Below are 18,497 nucleotides of genomic sequence, written 5' to 3' on the forward strand. Positions count from 1 at the left end.
AGTATGCACAACTTTTACTTATTACAGAAATAATATACTTTCAAAGAATATACATAAGTGCAAACTTATAGTGATGTTTTCAGACACTGAACTCCATGTTATTTTCAATTAAATTAAATTAAATTAATTTATATTAAATTAGTTGAAATTAAGAGTGCTTTTTTGACCCACTTAAGTATATGTGTCACATGCGTCGTGGTACTCTTGTGAATGCATGTCGAAGACTGACAAAGAAGAGAAAAATGTTGAATGAAGTTATTTTTGTTCTCGTGCCTTCATAAAAAAAATTACGGTTAAACCACTGATGTCACATGGACTATTTTAACGATGTCCTTACTACCTTTCTGGGCCTTGATCGTGGTAGTACCCTTGCAGATTTTACCATACCAGATACGTACCAGATTTTTGATGAAATCTGAGAGCTTTCTGAACCTCCATAGACATATGGAGGTTCAGAAAGCTCTCAGATTTCATCAAAAATATCTTAAATGGATAGTTCACCCAAAACAAATTAAATTCTGTCATTAATTACTCACCCTCATGCCGTTCCAAACCTGTAAGACCTTCGTTCATCCTCAGAACACAAATTAAGATATGTTGGATGAAATCCGAGAGCTTTCTGACCCTGCATGTTTCCAGACTCAGAAACGTAGCAAGAACATCTGTAAAATAGTCCATGTGACATCAGTGGTTTAACCGTCATTTTTTTTTATGAAGGCACGAGAACTAAAACAACAACTTTATTCAACAATTATTTTCCTCCAAATCAGGTCTTCCGCCATTATCAAGAGTACCTCTGCACGTAAACAACGCATGCACGTAATACTGCTGACGTAGAACACGCATGTGCTAAGCCTTGTTTATTTGCAAAAGAACGTACGCGCATGCATTGTGATACTCTCTATAATGGCATCCTAGTGTAACGCGAAGGAGAAGAATTATTGAATAAAGTTTTTTTGATGTGTGCATAAAAATTATTCTCGCTGCTTCGTAAAAATTATGGTTGAACCACTGATGCCACATGGACTATTTTACCGATTTCCTTTCTACGTTTCTGGGTCTGGGAACATTTCAGTTGCATTGCTGTCTATGGAGGGTCAGAAAGCACTCGGATTTCATCAAAAATCTCAATTTGTGTTTTGAAGATGAACAAAGGTCTTACGGGTTTAGAACTACATGAGGGTGAGTAATTAATGACATAATTTTCATTTTTGGGTGAACTATCCCTTTAAGAATCATAAACATGAACTCTCTTTAAGCAAAGCCAAGGGTATTTAATTAATGTTATATTTTCTTATATTTTTTATATTCTTTAAAGATTTGAAGTACACTACAAGTGTACATTCCTTGTACTTCTTTTTCACAAGGGTTAAAAACAGTAAATATCCATTCTGAGCTAAACACATGTGCTGTACACACCTGATATCTCAGTTTAAGAACAGCCCATGGCACAGCTTCCTGTTTGTCACACCGAATGATATTATTAGTCAGTGGTACATTAGGTACCATGACGCCAGTGCTTGAATGATGGCCTGTAGCATATACACAGAGTACAACAACATGTGGAACGTCTTTTTCTAAACTGCATATTCAGCAAGCAGCACATTCACTGCTCTCCTAACAGCTGTTCATCAGCTGTGTCCTCAGCAACAATGAGTGCAACACGGCCAACACAAGCACAAGCACACCATAAAGTTTAGGAACATTCATGTTATGATTATTTTGTGACACTCCATGAATATGATTATTTTCCTATATTCTTTTTATTGTGATATATGTGCACGTGTGCACATGCATTTCTACAAATATAGACAAAAAGACTAGGAGCAATTTTAGCTATATTTCTTTTTTTTTAATGATTTGGAAAGGAAATTACCCTGAAAATAAAAATACTGTACTATACAGTAGCCTGGAGAACAAAACAATAAACATTTTTAATTTACATACATGTCAGTTTGTAGTTGGTTTCAGGCACTTGAAGTCACAGAAGTAACATTCAACTTAAACTGCTAAATCTAAAGTCTTTGGTCCTCAGTTTTTTCAAACAAGGAAAGTAGCAAAACACGGTCAGAACTGAACATAGTCTCCCAGCTTTACTGTTTTCTTGATTTTGTTTCTTTTCTTTTTTTTTCATAACTTCAACAAAAGCTGTTTCATAACTTAAAAATGTTTCACTTATAAAACATGAATGGGTTACACATACATAGAGTAGAGAAGTGCTTTAGACATTTTCCCACATTCCTCCCAATTTTCATTGTTGTCGTTTCATCCGCACTGGACAAAATCTTCAAAAAAGCAATCTGAAATATTTTGAGTCTTCCAGTACAGTAGAGTTCAGTGAAACTGGGGTGGATTGGTGGCATCCACATGAAGCACAATATCTCACATTTGGTCTCTGTCCAATTTTGCACAAAAGAAAAAAATTGTAAAATTGGATAGTGAATCTCATGACACCTTACAAAAAAAAAAAAAACATGTCTGGGTCATATTTCAGCCCAAAATCAAAAGGAAAAAATAAGAAACTATATTATGCATAAAGAAATGTAAGCCTACTTTTAAGACTTTTTTGTCATCGTAATTTAAGAAAAATTAAGTACAATAATTTTCCAAATCCTAAAATGTGTAGTATTTGTTGTAATATCTAGATTTTCACTTTAATTCTCATAAAAAAATATGAAAGTCTAACGAGAATCACAATTGAGAAATGGTAATTTCTTTACGCAAAATATATGTTCTTTTTCTGTGAACTGTGACGTAGACTTGTTTTAAAGAGATTCCCCCTGGAAAGTCTGAGGATTTTAACCAAACATCATATGAAAAAAGCAAATATTCCCCAGCAGTGTTTTCGTCCCTTTATGGCTCAGCTACAAGGCAGCCATGTCTGATAGGAGTTGGTACAGGTGGAAATTGGCGAATGCACATGTGCTACATAGTAGTTGCTGAAGTTGACGTCTCTGACATAGGGCGCCGGTTGGTAGTAACACGTAATGTTAGACAGTGCAGGAATAGCGTTCTGTTCGGCCAGCACACGTAGCGCTAGAGAGGAGATGAGCGCGAGCGTCTGCCTCCGCTCATGGCCCATGAGACACACGGTGCTTTCATCCACCACGCGATGGAGAGTCACAAGGCAATCGTAACGCTTGTGCTCCATGCCGTTAAAGTGGTTCTGCAGGTACGCCTCCAGCTTCCTCTGCTGCTCATTAATGTCGGGGAAGTCGATGAAGAAGCGTGAGCACATGTAGCGCTGGAGCGTCTTCATCTGCGCTTCGGACGCTGGACGGAAACCTCTTACCAGCAGGTGGCAGTACTTCAAGAGCCCGCCGCCACGGATCTCTTCCGGACTGTGCGTAGCGATGATTTTGGCATGTAGGTGTCTCAGCGCTTCTTCAAAGTCTCCGTACATGCTCTCTCCGAGCACAGTGGGATGGAAACTCTCGGACATGGGCGTCTCGGAGCAGCGGTCGAAAAGCAGCAGCGAGTCCAAGCCGATCTGAAAAGAGTCCACGCTGAACTCAAACTGCCGTCGCAGGGAGTCCACAAACTTCAGCTCCACGTTTTTGCCAGTGTTGTTGGAAAGTGAGATGAGGCTCCAGCGGTCCGTGTCGTTGCAAACCTTCACCAGCTTCTGCACGTACACTTCCTTCAGGGTCAGGGCGGTGATGCGGTCGCGGCTCACGCCGGCAGGCAGGAACTCCAGGAGGCTGTCCAGGACCACGTCCTTCACCAGACGGAAGGTCCTGTCATCAGTCAGACTCAGGCCGAAGATCAGGTCCAGGTCTTTGTAGCCCAGGCCAGTGTCCTGATGGAGCACATAACTGGCAGCTGAGCCGTTCAGCTTCACATCGCGCACTGCTACGCCTCGCTCCTCCAGACGAGCACGCACCACCTACAGGTGAAGCAGACACAGAAAGAGACACTATTAAAGGCAGGGTAGGTGATTTTGTTCAAAAACATGTTTTGTTTTGCTGGTTGAAAGTCTCTTCACATCTCGATAGCACTCATTAAGTTAAGTGGTCAAAATGTATTTATATGTATTTACATCATCTGTGGAAGGCATAGGACCCAAAAAATTTCGTCCAATCAAAATGTTCAACCGAACATTATGATAGGCTCTCCTCCCCGCCTGTCAAATATGTATTTGCATACCTCTGTGCACCCTGTTTGCACAGACATGATACAGTACGTCATCAGCGCGTTCCAGCGTGAATGAAAGGCGCTATTATTGTAACATTATGTGATTTGTACAGTAATGTTTTCTCACTGGTGAATGAGATGTGAGGTAATCTGACAGTGTTGCATTCAGTCCTCCACAAACACTGTCTCTCATCGTGTCACAGGTTAGTCTCTGGTCTCCCTGGGCATGTTCGTGTGTTTTGGGGGAGGCACGGCTTTGCAGAGTGATTATGCAGGGAGGGTAGGGATCTTGCTTTCAAAGCTAACTTGCTATCGCTAGCCTTTCCGAAATCGCCTACCCTACCTTTAAACGTGATAACCTTTTTTTTTTTTTTTTTTCACAAATTTGACACAGATTTATATAACTTTATGAAAGGGGAGGGAATGCTTAAGACAGTGTTGTAGTGACCGTTCAGTCAGAAGTCCAAGACCATATTTTTACAAACTCAGGAGCAATTGGACGTCAATATAATGTCAGGTTGACATTGGACATGATGTCGGACAGATGTAGTATTTTGGTTGAGAATGAAAATCGGTTTGACATCAGTATTTGCACCAATTTGATGTTGACTTTGCATTGGTTTTGGTTACACAACCTAAAAACACCTGATATTATCAATATAACTGATCGTTGTGTCATTAGATGCCATTGCATAGAGAATTTGAAATTCAAATCTTTGAAATCGTGTGGAATGTATTTAAAAATTGTAAAATGTGTAAAACAGAGCAAGGTAGTACTATACTCTCACTAACTGGTTACTGAAAAGCAACCAATTCAGTCAAAATAGATAAAAATCAATCATGTAAGGGGTGATTTTGTGAATTCTGAATGATGGGCTTGAGATACTACATAAACTGTGGGGATCAATGCAACCCTGGTCTCACCTCATTTTAAATGTTTTGCCATCAAAACTGGGCATCCACAATGCAAAAGCAAACAGTTTCACCATTGAAGGCACTACAATTCTAGACATTCAAGAAGAAGAGGAATTACATTGGTTTAACAGACCAGCTACAATAGAAGAAAATGGTAACCTTTCTTTCTGAGGTTCATGCAGTGCAGTACTGTAATCTTAGTAAGCTTCTGTTCTCAGAAACAAACACACACCTCTATCAGACTGTACACAGGTGAGAACTGAGATGTAACTCTTAACTAGAGAAAGGATTCTGTTATCCCTGGGAAACTGATTAGCCCTGGGAAATGACAAATCACTGCTGGTCTTGGCAGCTTTCTTGCTTTTCTGTCCTTCTAATCTGTACATCTTTCTCTCAAACACCCACAAAGACAAGAAGGCCTCCAAGAAGACTCCAAAGCCAGTTGACATCAGCTAATGAACAACTTTTAAAACAATTGACATTCTCAGTGATTAGACAGAAATAGCTATAAAATAAATGGAGCGTTATATTAGATTGAGCATGACCCACATATTTAACCAACCCAGTGGTGCATCCAAGAGCACTGAAGAAATGGAGAATCTCCACTCAACTTGACATTTGAAAGTCAAAGATGTGATTTAGTCTGGGTCAAAGACCTAGAAAATTGAGAATCTGTGAAACTCTTTAGTCTAGTTCTCTAATCTATTTCTAGTCTATTGGCCAGCCAGAGCAGAAGAGAAGTAAGTGGATCCAGTGGAGAAAACGTCACCGCCATGATGCTAGGGGTGTTGTGGGTGGTTGTGAGAGCATTGATATGAGGTTTCTAAAGTGATACAAGTGGCTTTCAGAGCATTGCTATACGGTTGCGTTCTGGGTGGTTACCAGAGTATTGTTTTGCAGTGACTAAGGTGTTAATGTACGTTGCTATATATTGTTTGTACCACTTTTTCCTCTCTCTTTGTCTGTTACTGATTTATGAATGTGGGCTTACGCATTGTCTACCCATCACACCACATGATACCGGTTGACCTATTTGTCTGCAGAGTTACATAATCCCAGCAGTGTCTGTACCTTTCAGAAACTAAATGCCAAACTTTTAATTTCATCACCAGATATCTGTCTGAACACTTCTGACAACCAGTCTAAAAATGACCAGGTGAAAAATCTGAGTAAAAAAAGAAACTACAAGACACTGGAAAAGCACTCAAGATGAAAAACGACACAGTGCTCCAGAACAAATGTTGGTTTTCTGGGATATAGCAAAGGTCGGGACATAAAATGAAGCTTTTAGATCTGTTTCCATGATGGAATTATACATTTGAATGACCATGAGAAAGAGCTGCCGGAAAAACTTTTTTTTTTTTTTTTTCTCGCATGGAGAACCAGTTAATTACATTGGGAACCAAACTCTTTCAGACAGATGGCTAACTAAACTAACATAAATCTGAGACTCAAATAGGGACATTTTGTTTTTAAAATTTTATAATTACGATTAATCATTTTTGGTAACATTTTCTGGTAACACTTTAGTTTACAGACAAATTCTCAGTATTAACTATTTGTTTATTAACATGTGTAATACAAGCATATTGGCTGTTTATTAGTACATTAAACACATATTAATGCCTTATTCTGCATGACCATATTTTAGATCCCTTAATCCATCCCATACCTTAACAACTACTATATTAGCTATTAATAAGCAGCAAATTAGGAGTTTATAGAGAAAAAAAGTCATAGTTAATAGTTAGTTAATAGTGAGAACTTGTCCCTGAACTAAAACGCGTTCATACACAGGACATGTTCACTAGCAACACACACACACACAGAGAGAGAGAGAGAGAGAGAGAGAGAGAGAGAGATTCACTCTAAAAAGACAGCCAAATTAATGCAAAATCTTGAGAAGGGCTCTTTAAAAATAACTATTTAAAATACATGGCACAATAAAAGGCAACAGTGATTGCTGAACTCCCATCAAGCCAGTGATGACAAAAATAGTGCACACTTATTGTGATTACAATATCTATATAATATATCTCCACTGAGTTGATCACTGAGTCTTCAGCCAATCATGTTTCAACAAAAAAATAAAAATAAATAAATAAATAAGATGTTCTTTTTTTCAAGAATTGCATTAGGAAGTTCTTGAAATTTTGGAGAAGACACTTTTACAAAGCAAGATTACTGAGACTAATTTCTCCATTTAATGTCATTGTTATTTAGGGGAAATGAGATCTCATTTTTGATCTGTACAATTAAGACCACATTTAAATAAAAACATCTTGCTATGCTGCAAAATCCTTGTTTGACCATTTAAATCAGAGATGCCCAATCCTGTTTCTGGAGGTCTACCTACCTCCAAAGTTCAGCTCCAACCCCAAGCACCTCCAACACCTGAGCCAGCTGATTAGGATCTTTAGCAGTACTGCGTAATTACAGACAGGTGTGTTTGATTAGGGTTGGAACTCAACTCTGCAGGTAGGTACTGTAGATCTCCAGAAGTAGGATTGGGCATCCCTGGTTTAAACCAAAGAAATCTGGTATTCCGTACAAGGTAAAACCACAAGGCTACTTCCTTTGACCCTATGTGAAAGAAGAAAAAAAAGCCACAAACGCACTGTCTGACTGCAGCAGACAACGCCTTGGTGACACGTAAACTCACGTCCTGTTTTGTTTTCCAACCTAGCTAAAAAAGGTCCTCTGTTTTATTTGTGGGATGACTGTAAGGCAAATTTCCACACTGCATTTTACAGGTTCAGGCTGGGGAACAGGCCAGCAGAACAGCATCATTGCCCCCTGGATACCGACAACCACTGTGAGCACAGTGAGCTGCCAAATGTAAAGGGATGAATGAACCACTTACGAGTCTCTGACACTGGCCCAGGCTCAGGACATGAGTCAGTGAATCCACTGTACCAGAATAGACTATGAAGAGTTTTACCCTTTAAATCTTTCCCAAAAATTCACTTAATGGAATCTTTGAAATTCTAGCTATTGGATGGCCATGTGGATAATCCTAGGTGTTATATGAAGCTTGCATAAAGCTTTAAGCACTTACTCATACGTAACTTCCATTACACCAGTCCTGTGCTCCATTAGTAAAGACTTTGTTTAAAGAATCATTCATCAGATTTTCCAAACAACAACCCAAAATGAAAAGTGTGTCATCATTTGCTCACCATTATGCTATTCCATACCAAGACATTTTTATGTGGATGACAAAAGAAAATCCCAGCATGTCTAAAGCGCTTTTTCAAAATGAACACTAGGGATGTTGAGCACCATAAAAGTGGTCCACACGACTCGTGCACTATAGTCTTCTGAAGCCAAATGATCAGTGATGGGGGTAACACATTAAAAGCAACACAAGTTACGTAATGAGATTACGTTTTTCAAGTAACTAGTAAAGTAACGCATTACTTTTAAATTTGCAAAGAAAAGTTTTACCATTTATTGACTGGCAGCTCTCCTGTACTCATGTTGAGAGAAATCAGGAGTAAGTGCAGAGGCGTTGTGTGCGCTGTGTGAACATGTTACTGTAGTTCTAGACTAAATGTGAACATGCATTTACTCATCTCACTTGCACAAAACAGATTCAGTATTCTTCAAAATGAATAAAAACAGTGAACTGCAAACTTAGATTATGACACAAACCTGCAATAATTATTTTATGTATTTGTTCCAATTTTATTAACCAATGTCTTTGCTGCTGACCTTCGATGATCAAATTCAACCGTAATAAGCAAAAATGACATTAGATAAGCATAACATTTGCACCTCATGTTTTTTTTATTACTGAACAGTTTTGAACTTTCTTTTCGTGCATCCTATTCTTCACGCAATCCAGAATGGCAGCAGCTGAAAGGTTTGTTTGAGCTGCGCCCTCTACTGTACAGACATGAATTTATATTTCCTTCAGCCTGAGGCTTATTCATTTCACTTTTGGTGTGAAAGGGCTTTTACATTTGCCGTAAATAGAAAATTTGAGAAAATGCAAAAGTAACATAAACTGCATTCCATAAAAAGTAACTGAATAGCGCAGTTACTTTTTTTAGAGAATAATGCAATATTGTATCAATGCATTACTTTTAAGTCACTTTCCCCAACACTGCAAATAATAGCTTTGTTTGAGGAACAGACTGAAGCTATTTTATAAACCATACACATCAGAGAAACAAGTGCTCAGCCATCTTTGAATTTTGTCTTTGAACTTCCTTTTTTTTTCAGTAGCACTATAGCATCGCTGTTGAAGGATAATTAGCTCTGGAAGTGGATTTACTTATTGTAGAGTTAACGAAAGTTATCGTGTGCATTGTAATGTTCGAAGCGGATGTCATAACAAATGGCAGGAAGATTTTAAAACAAGTGGTTTATTCATAAATTCACAGGACCTTACCTTCACAATGTGGAAACAGAAGACAGATGACAAAGAGTGCATCGCTGAAAAGAGGCTGAGCTACATAAGGTCTACACTTGACAGAGTCTTACAGGTTTGGAACAAAATGAGTAAATGATGACAAAACTTTTAGATTACTGAATTTCTTGAAATAGAATTTCTCTGGAGGTCAATATTACCACTATTTTCCAAAAAAAGAAGCATTTTACACTAATAGAAGGTTTAAAAGGCTGTGTTGATTAGCTCCCCCTGCAGGTATGGGTGTATGGTGTAATCCATTGGTCTCAAACTCAATTCCTGGAGGGCCATAGCTCTGCACAGTTTAGCTCCAACCCTAATCAAACACACCTGATCCAGCTAATCAAGGTCTTCGGGATCACTACAAACTTCCAAGCAGGTGTGATTTGGAGCTGGTTGGAGAAACTGTGCAGAGCTGTGGCCCTCCAGGAATTGAGTTTGAGACCAATGGTGTAATCTATACCTCACACTGATTCCAATCCCTGGTTTTAATCAGGATTATGTTACATGCTGGAGGGATGAATTCCTTTAAGACATCCATTCAAAGCACCTGTTCTAAGACAGGAACAATGGGAATGGCTTAGATGGAGAGTCTGTGTATCTTTTCAGATAGACAAAATGTAATCCTGAGGACTTAGTTTACACTCTGGCCAAACAGAAAGACTTACCAGGCTCCTCTTTACCACACGAATGCCATGTCAGCTCTGGGCCCACAAGTCTACTGTTTCCAACAGGATTAATCCACTATTAACCTTATGTGCCACAAACAAGCCAACTTTGTCTGCTAAACAGGCCAGTGTAAGCCAAGCAACACTGCAGTAATGATACCACTGAGAAAAATTAAATAGTGGTGATTTGTGTCAAGAGAGTTATTTCTACGCTTGGTTATAAGAACGGTAAATGCTTTACAAAAACACCAAATACTGATACCAGGAAACAAACAACCTTCCGGTGGGCTGATGGCCAACAAATTTCAGAGTTTGTTTCCTGGTGGTTGTAGATGTGTTATATAGACAAAATTACTAAAATATGGCAAGCTCCAATCAGATTGCCAGAATGCTACTTAACAGTCAGCACAGGTTTATATCACTCTTTCAGATAACAAAATTATGTTTACACTGTACAAATCAAAAATGATACCATCGTTTAAGTCATGGCAACTTATGTTTTTCTGTTACTCATCAAAAAAAGTTTATTATATTAAGTTTACATTATATGAAATTCAACTCTACTTTTTAAGTCAGTTTAATATAAATTAAGTTGAAATGCCTTGTATATCCAAGTTCATTATACTTAATTTAAGGCAGCAACTGGACTTAAGTTTTTAAGTTGAAATAATAGGTGGAATTTTATTCAGTGTAAAGGATTATGTGTAATATAAAGATATTAGAAATAAGAGTAACAGTAATAATTTAGTTTTTGAGGCAGTAGCAGGCATACTACATATTCATGAGCAGAATTGTATATTGTTTGTCTTCTGTCTGGGAAATAATCTGTGCTTATTACATTTGGATGGACAGTAATTCTGTGGACGTAATTGGATGGAAAGTAATGAAGGTGTTTTTAGAATATTTCAGGGTCTTCAAAAATACTTTCAGATAAACAAAGCTGCGGTTGGTTGCTTTATATGTTAGTCAGACAGTCTCATCCTGTCTAAATAGGCAGTTTTGACCACACTAAACTGCAAAGTGAACCAGATTTTATGCTAAGTCCAAAGTCTGGCTATGCAAGACTACTGCTGGTAGGTTGTAACCATGAGCTGTAGAGTAACTGTATAATGACTGTTAAATTAACTACTGGCTTTATTGAGAGAGTCTTATTTAGAATAAAAGTGGATAGTTTCATAAAGGCAATCAAAAAATTAATTAAAGACGAGATACTGCAAGACCTAAAACCTTCTGGACATTTATGTGGCTCTCAGATACAACCAGATGGTAGAGTATATATATATATATCTTGTTTCACAGTTAACTGTGTGAACTGGCTTCCTTGCAACAGTGAGGTTGCAATTAAAACAAGCTAAATGAAGGGAAATACTCCATTCCTTAAAAAAAAAGAAAAAGAAAAAAAAAGCAGACCCAGAGGCTTTTTTAATTATTCACACAAAATTAGTTACACAAAATGTTGAAGTATACAGAAGTAAAAGTTTGAAACTTATCTCTGCTAATAAAAATGATCTATACTCAAAACTTCATTCTAGTTGTATTTTTTTGACTGTTGAGTGTATATCTGTGTATGGGATAATATCGTAAATAATATGAAGAGTCTCTCTGGATGTTAAATAGATTAAAGCGAGAGAAGTGAAGTGATTGCACAAACACCTGCTGATATCTGCTGGAATTCAGCACGGAAGAAAAGCTGCAACGTAAACCTTTTCCAGTAAGACTGCAAAAGTCATGACTGACTGCAAAAGAATGTATCTATTACAGTATAATAATCATGAAAAATAATCTTCTTGGCAACTCATTGTGAATCTGACAGATTATACTGAAATGTAAAATGAAGATAAGATGCTAAAAAAAATGCTTAAGTAGAGATGCTTAAAAACTTACACTTGAAAAAAAGTTTTTAGAAACACTAACATTTTTATAACAATACCTTAGTGTAACAAACTGTGCATCAATTTGTCAATGCATAAACACTAGTAAATTAATATTACATTAATGCATATTTATTAAAACATGAGCTGGATACTATCATTTCCCTTTGGCTGAATGACAGTGAATTGTTCATGACACAGGAGAAACAGCATGGATTAATAAGTTGTTTCTCATAAACAATGAACCTTATGTAAATATGATTTCATAAATATAATAATTCCTGCTCTACATGGATGAGGTTGAAACATTATAAAATAGCCAATGAACTCGCGAGTTTCTACGTCGCTTGGCAACCATGAACAGCCTACAGTTCCGATAATAAACTATATTACTTAGAATATGTTTTCATTCTGGTGCTGTACAGAAATATCATTAGAATCCTATCTGTTTCGCAACCATAAAAATTTGACTTGGGGAACAGAACTTTTTCAAATCGTATACAGCCCCTGGTTATTATGAATAATAGTCCTAAATTTAAGTATGTAAATACAGTGTATTTGATCATAGTGACTAACACCAATTTACTGTGGCGTAATGAAAAAAAGAAAAGAAGAAAAAAAGACTTTTTCTTTTCTTTTCTTTTTTATAAAGCAAAACGTAAAATGACGTTTTTGTGAGCATTTGTGAAGAAAATAAATTGTAATCGTAACAGTGTTAGCTTATAATGTTTTGTTTTTTGTCAGAGAGAATTCATTAGAATACTTCAGGAATGTTCCAAATTATTGTAACATTTGGAATTGGAGTTCTATCCACATTTCTTACTGCATTCCATTTTTAACATAGAAAACCCATAAAGTAGCGTGTTCAACCGAGGTTTCATAGTGTTTTGTGTAAGTATGAGATCCTGTACCTGTACGATATGCCGTGGCTGAACGGAGAGTGTAGGGAAGTTTCCTCGGCCGTGGATCGGGACACATTCTCCCAGGATGGAGTCCAGACGCTGCACCTGCTCCCACGACAAAACACAGCAGCGCCGGCTCTGCTCCGACACATCCGCGGAGGACATGGCCAAATCCGTCCGGTGAAGACACGCGTCTGTTCGGTGGATGTCAGCTGGATGCCCCGACTATATGACCTCCGGTTATTTCGGTTTAGGAGTAGAACGTCGATTCGGTTTCAAAGCGTGGAGTTTAAAGGATATTTTATCAACGCAACAGAATCCAGATATTTATCGATGCACAAACGAGCTGACGCGTCTCAGTTCCTCACTCCAGTCCAGCGTTCATTCACTGAGTCTGGAATAAGCCTACAAATACATTTAAACCTGACTCATTTACATACGCCGCTCAATTGGTCAGCTTTATGAATAATTAGAACGTCCATAAGAACTGAAGTCCCTGTGCCCGCCCGCCCACCTCGCCTACGTCACATTCCCCGCTGCGCTCATTGGCTGTGGGAGGAGCGTGCGGTTGTGTGGGAGCATGTGTTCTGTTTTTTGTAAACACAAACCAGGATTCTCAAAGCCAGTTAGTTTGTTACATAGCTTGTTCAATAGTACATCTATGATAATGTATTCACATTGTGTTCTCAATGTCAGGAGTCGCACAAACCCTTAAGAGTTTGACTTATATAATTGTGTACAGATTTTGCCTAAGTATATACACTCTCTTGAAAAAAAAAAAAAAGGTTCAAAAGATGTCACTGGGGTGGTACCTTTTCAATGGGTACATATTTCTTACCTTGTTTACCCCTAAAGGATGCATATAAGTACATTAAAGGTACATATTAGCACCCAAAGTGAACACATTAGACCTTAATGGTACATATTTATACTTGACAGCTTTTGTACCTTTTATGTACCTTTGTGTAGGTTGTACAGAAATGTATTTTTATCATTGCTTTTTAAGCTGGTTAAATGCCATTTGTCTCTGGTTACTGTGCCATTGTGACACAATCTATCAGTTGTTATAGTGTTATTACAGCAGCTGTTCTAAAATAGTTATGTGACCTGTTGTCCTTTTTCTTTTGACCAAAATTTAATATACAGTATTTAGTTTTTCATAGCATGAGAACGCAGCTCAAAAGGAAATGAAACTGAAGAAAGACAATATCATTTGTACACATATGCTGGAAATCTGATATCTTTTTATGTGACGCTGGAGCAGTGCTCTGGGTGGTTTCAAGCTATCTAAATATGAAATTCTTCATAATACTTTGTATAATTATTATTACAAGGGAGTAGCATATAGAACAATATTCTATAAACAGGAAAGCAATGTACAGAACAACATATAGACATAAGATGAAAAGAGCAATAAAGTGAAGAATGTGAATGATAAGCAGAAAAAATATGACACCTTGAATGAATTAAACAGGAGATAATGAGACAGTTTTACTGCTGCGGTGAAAACTAATTTTGATCTGTAAAAGTATTTTGTTAGGTAACCAAAACTGTGTTCAATGTGGTGAGATGGTTAAATGGTTTTATACAAATGTATAGATAGAGAGATAGATAGATAGATAGATAGATAGATAGATAGATAGATAGATAGATAGATAGATAGATAGATAGATAGATAGATAGATAGATAGATAGATAGACAGATAGACAGATAGATAGATAGATAGATAGATAGATAGATAGATAGATAGATAGATAGATAGATAGATCTATTATGACTGAATCAACAGTCAAATGAAACACCAATGAAAGTCATTTTAAGGGTCAGATCAGGTAGAACAACTGCAAATCTTTTAACAATATTATGCCTCTTATAAATACAATTTATTGCCTTGTTGATTTGGCTCCTGGAAGTCTTAAACTTTGGGTCTGGTATTATATTTGATAAGTCCCAAAGGAAGTTTAGGCCTTTTATAACCTGATCAAACAGTAAGGCCTTACCTCTGCAAACATCCTTTATTTTCCCAGGTTCCTTATAGCAAACAGAGAATGTCCTAAGCTCAAAACGCTGTTTGTATATGACTTTAATCCTGCTTCTATTCCGTCATAGAAATGTGATCTAAAGCTGCTGGCCATGTAAAAGACGTCATCAAGTCGACTGGCATGTTAAGTGTAAAGTATCATGTGAGGGAGCAGAAACGAAACTCTAGCAGAGAATACAAAAGAGAAGCCTTTTAGAATGCTCTCATTGTGATGATCTCTGTGTGCTCATGAGGAACAGGTTAAGAAACTGAACAGATGTGACACATGCAAATCCATCAGGCTGTCACAACACATTCAGATATATATGATTGATTGCTTCTCTATCATTTGTGGTATTTCCGTGCTGTACTGGATCACACAGTTATTCAACCTCGTATTTTCAGTGCTAAAACTATTGTCTTATAGTTTGTGCTGCTTTAACAGATAATTATCTTAGAAGGTAAAGCAAATCTACAAAGATCCAGTATTGTTTACTAAGATTATTGCTAAGAAATGTGTCTGTGGTTGAGTTTGATGTTTGCTTCATAAATCTATCTGAAAGATGACGCTGGAACACACACTTTTGCCAAGTCATCTTTGTATTTTTTTTTTTTTTTTAATTAAACAAAGCATATGGAAGTTATGTTTAGAGAAGTAAAACATACTTTCCATAACCTTAGCAAATACTGTACAAGGTGAATATTACTGCATTAGATTTTAAAAAAATATAAAAAATCATGCACACTTTTCAAACAACAAGTTTATTAGGCATGAAATTGTAAAACAAAATTAGTATTGTGATGCTTTGTGGATGTTAAACATTACTGGATAATGTCTGTATTTAATGTGATGAACTTTTCTTGCGGTTTGAAGTTAGTTCTGATAACATCTAGCATCAAGATATCATACAATCATTAAAGCTGCAGTCCGTAAGTTTTGCCTCTTTGTCGCCATATCTGTTTGAAAACCTGGAATTGCAGCTCTGTGCGAAATTATCTTCCGTGCGCGGGGTTGTGATCCGGTGCTCCAGCACGGCTCCAGCGCGGATGAATGTAATGTTTTGAGGTGAATGTGTAGCTGTCTGTAACCGCACCGGTGTGGATACTGTACTCAGGAATCACAGATTCTAGCCTACGTCTTGGAATATATGACCCAAATAAGAATTTTCACCATATATTGCCATCTGAACAAGTAAGTAACAAGTCTGCCACGTTTGTTCTGACCAACTGAGGAAAAAAAGAATTACAACAAATCGCGCTACCAATGGTAATTAAATCTAATGATTGGTTATCTCATATCACATCTAACCGTGCAAATTATTATTATTGTTATACTTTATTCTCAAATTATTAATGTTAACAACATCAGCATTGTGTGACAATGAGTATAGTGTGTATCAGCATGTAGATTTCAATTTCTGTACAGTCTAATATCTAATTGTCATACTATTCAAATTTCATGTTAAGAAATTCTTTGAACCCAAAAAGCAAACTATGCTCCCTTCGAACTGGTTTTCTTTAAAATACAAATAAAATAAAATACTTGTGTAATCCCAGGCTATCTGTAATCAGAAGCGCATTTAAAACTGGAATATAATTGAATTTCATTCACATGTGTTTCATAAACACATAATCCTTTCTGGATTACAATCCGCCATCAAAATGATACATTTAATTAATCTAGCTGCTGTGAGAAAAGGCTATAAACGATCCGTCTCCTGCAGGATCCTCACATGCGATAGCCTAGTAGCCAGGATAACTTCTTTATGTTTACAGACGTGACATAATGACACAGTACCATGCTCGAATTTCCAGCGAAATCCTACCCGTGCCACTCAAAATGGAAAACATTATTATGAGCTAACCGTTCATAATCGGGCTAAAGTAAGGTAATAGTTTTGAATACTGGCTGGTTATGTACTTGCTCAAATATTGATTTCGGATCATTTTTAACCCATGAAAGTTATGGACTGCAGCTTTAAATACAGTCATATTTATACATTTGTGTGACTTTAGTGTCCAGATATTTTGGAGGGACTGTATGTTGTCTGTTAAAGGTGCTGTATATACTAAAGCATAAAAATAACATAATAAATTTGCAGGTATTTGGGAAGCATGCTAAGTTTACATACTTGTTTCTCTGAAAAGCAATGCTACAGCAGTTATTCTGCTGTGAAATGTGTGTTCCGTGTCAGAATGTCTGTTTTTGTTTTTGATCTGTGTGACTCCATCCACTGCCAATTTACCCAGTAGTATAGTGTTTCTCATCGGGGACATTCGCAGAGCATCAGGGGAAGCAATATGGTCTGCCACATCCTAACGCCATCTCTAGACTGGATGCATCAAAGCACACTTTCTATATGTATTTATCAACTTGTCTGTAGCACAAGCTTGTGGAGTGTGCCAGTAATAGAACGTGGCATCCGTTTACTGTAGCGTTTGCGCTCAGTTACTGAACAACTGATTATAACGGGATTTGTGTGCTTTGACGCAACGTTGCACCATTTGTGGCCTTTGTAGTAGCGTTACTAATGCTTCTAGACTAGATGGTGTATCATTTCCAGCAACGACTCTTTACTTCAGTGCTCGTTCTGATTTCTGTAGCGCAGCTGCCAAACTTCCTGTGAAAACAACAGCAAGAATTTAGACACGATAAAGCATGAGATATTAAATACATGCTTTAAACTATGTATTGTAGCGTACAATTTACACCACCGTAAAAAAAAAAAAAGGTCAGATTTGTTGAAGGTTTTGAAACAAATCTCTTCTGCTCAGTAAGATTGCATTCATAAAAAATAAAAATAAAATAATAATATGTATCTACAGAAATGTATCTACAATTTGAAAGAACTGCTTTCTATTTGAATATATTTTAAAATGTGTTTTCCTCTCATGATAAAGCTCCACTACTCCAGCTTTCAGTGTCACATGATCCTTCAGAAATCATGCTGATTGTTGCTCAAGTAACATTTCTTATTATTTGAAAGATTTTAAATTTAATTGACTATAACAAAGATATAAAGCACTAAAATAGAAGCTATTTTCAAAATGAGGAGCATATGTTTCCCATCTTTGCAATTCCAGAAAAGTTGGGACATTTTGTGAAATGCCATAAAATCGAGAATATGTTGTTTGTTCATTCTTTGTGACCCTTTTTAATTGCATTTGCATCTGTCGCTGATGAAAGTCTGGATAGTCCCTTTGGTCTTTGGAACTGGGAACTTGACATCCATTTTTCCCAGAAGCAAGATGAAATATGGACTCATCTGAGTACAGCACACATTTTCACTGTCTTTTTGACTCTCTGAGATGAGCTCTGGTCCAGAGAACCCTGTGGCATCACTGCTTAGAAATGATGTATAGCTTTCTCCTTGTATAGATGTATAGTGACAGTGGTTTTCTGAAGTACTCCTGAGCCCATGTGGCTATATTTATCACCGCAGCATGACGGTTTCTAATTCAATGCCATCTGAGGGCTCAAAGGTCATGCACATTCACCTGAGCTTTCCTGCCTTGCCCTACATGTACTGAGATTTATCTGGATTCTCTGAATCTTGTCACAATATTATGTA

The 18,497-nt window shown here is 37.2% G+C and overlaps 1 protein-coding gene across 1 annotated transcript; it reads right to left on the reverse strand.

Annotated features, from left to right (window-relative positions):
- Positions 1-1,842: 1,842 nt before the first annotated feature.
- On the reverse strand, positions 1,843-13,276 carry tent5bb (terminal nucleotidyltransferase 5Bb). Its single transcript, XM_058753714.1, has 2 exons — positions 12,914-13,276; positions 1,843-3,886 (listed from the first exon to the last, which is right to left on the reverse strand). The coding sequence occupies exons 1-2, from the start codon at positions 13,067-13,069 to the stop codon at positions 2,861-2,863; spliced, it is 1,182 nt and encodes a 393-aa protein (XP_058609697.1). The 5' UTR covers positions 13,070-13,276; the 3' UTR covers positions 1,843-2,860.
- Between the last annotated feature and the right edge of the window lie 5,221 nt (positions 13,277-18,497).

This window comes from Onychostoma macrolepis, chromosome 19 (assembly GCF_012432095.1).
Source record: "Onychostoma macrolepis isolate SWU-2019 chromosome 19, ASM1243209v1, whole genome shotgun sequence".
Lineage (NCBI taxonomy): Eukaryota > Metazoa > Chordata > Actinopteri > Cypriniformes > Cyprinidae > Onychostoma > Onychostoma macrolepis.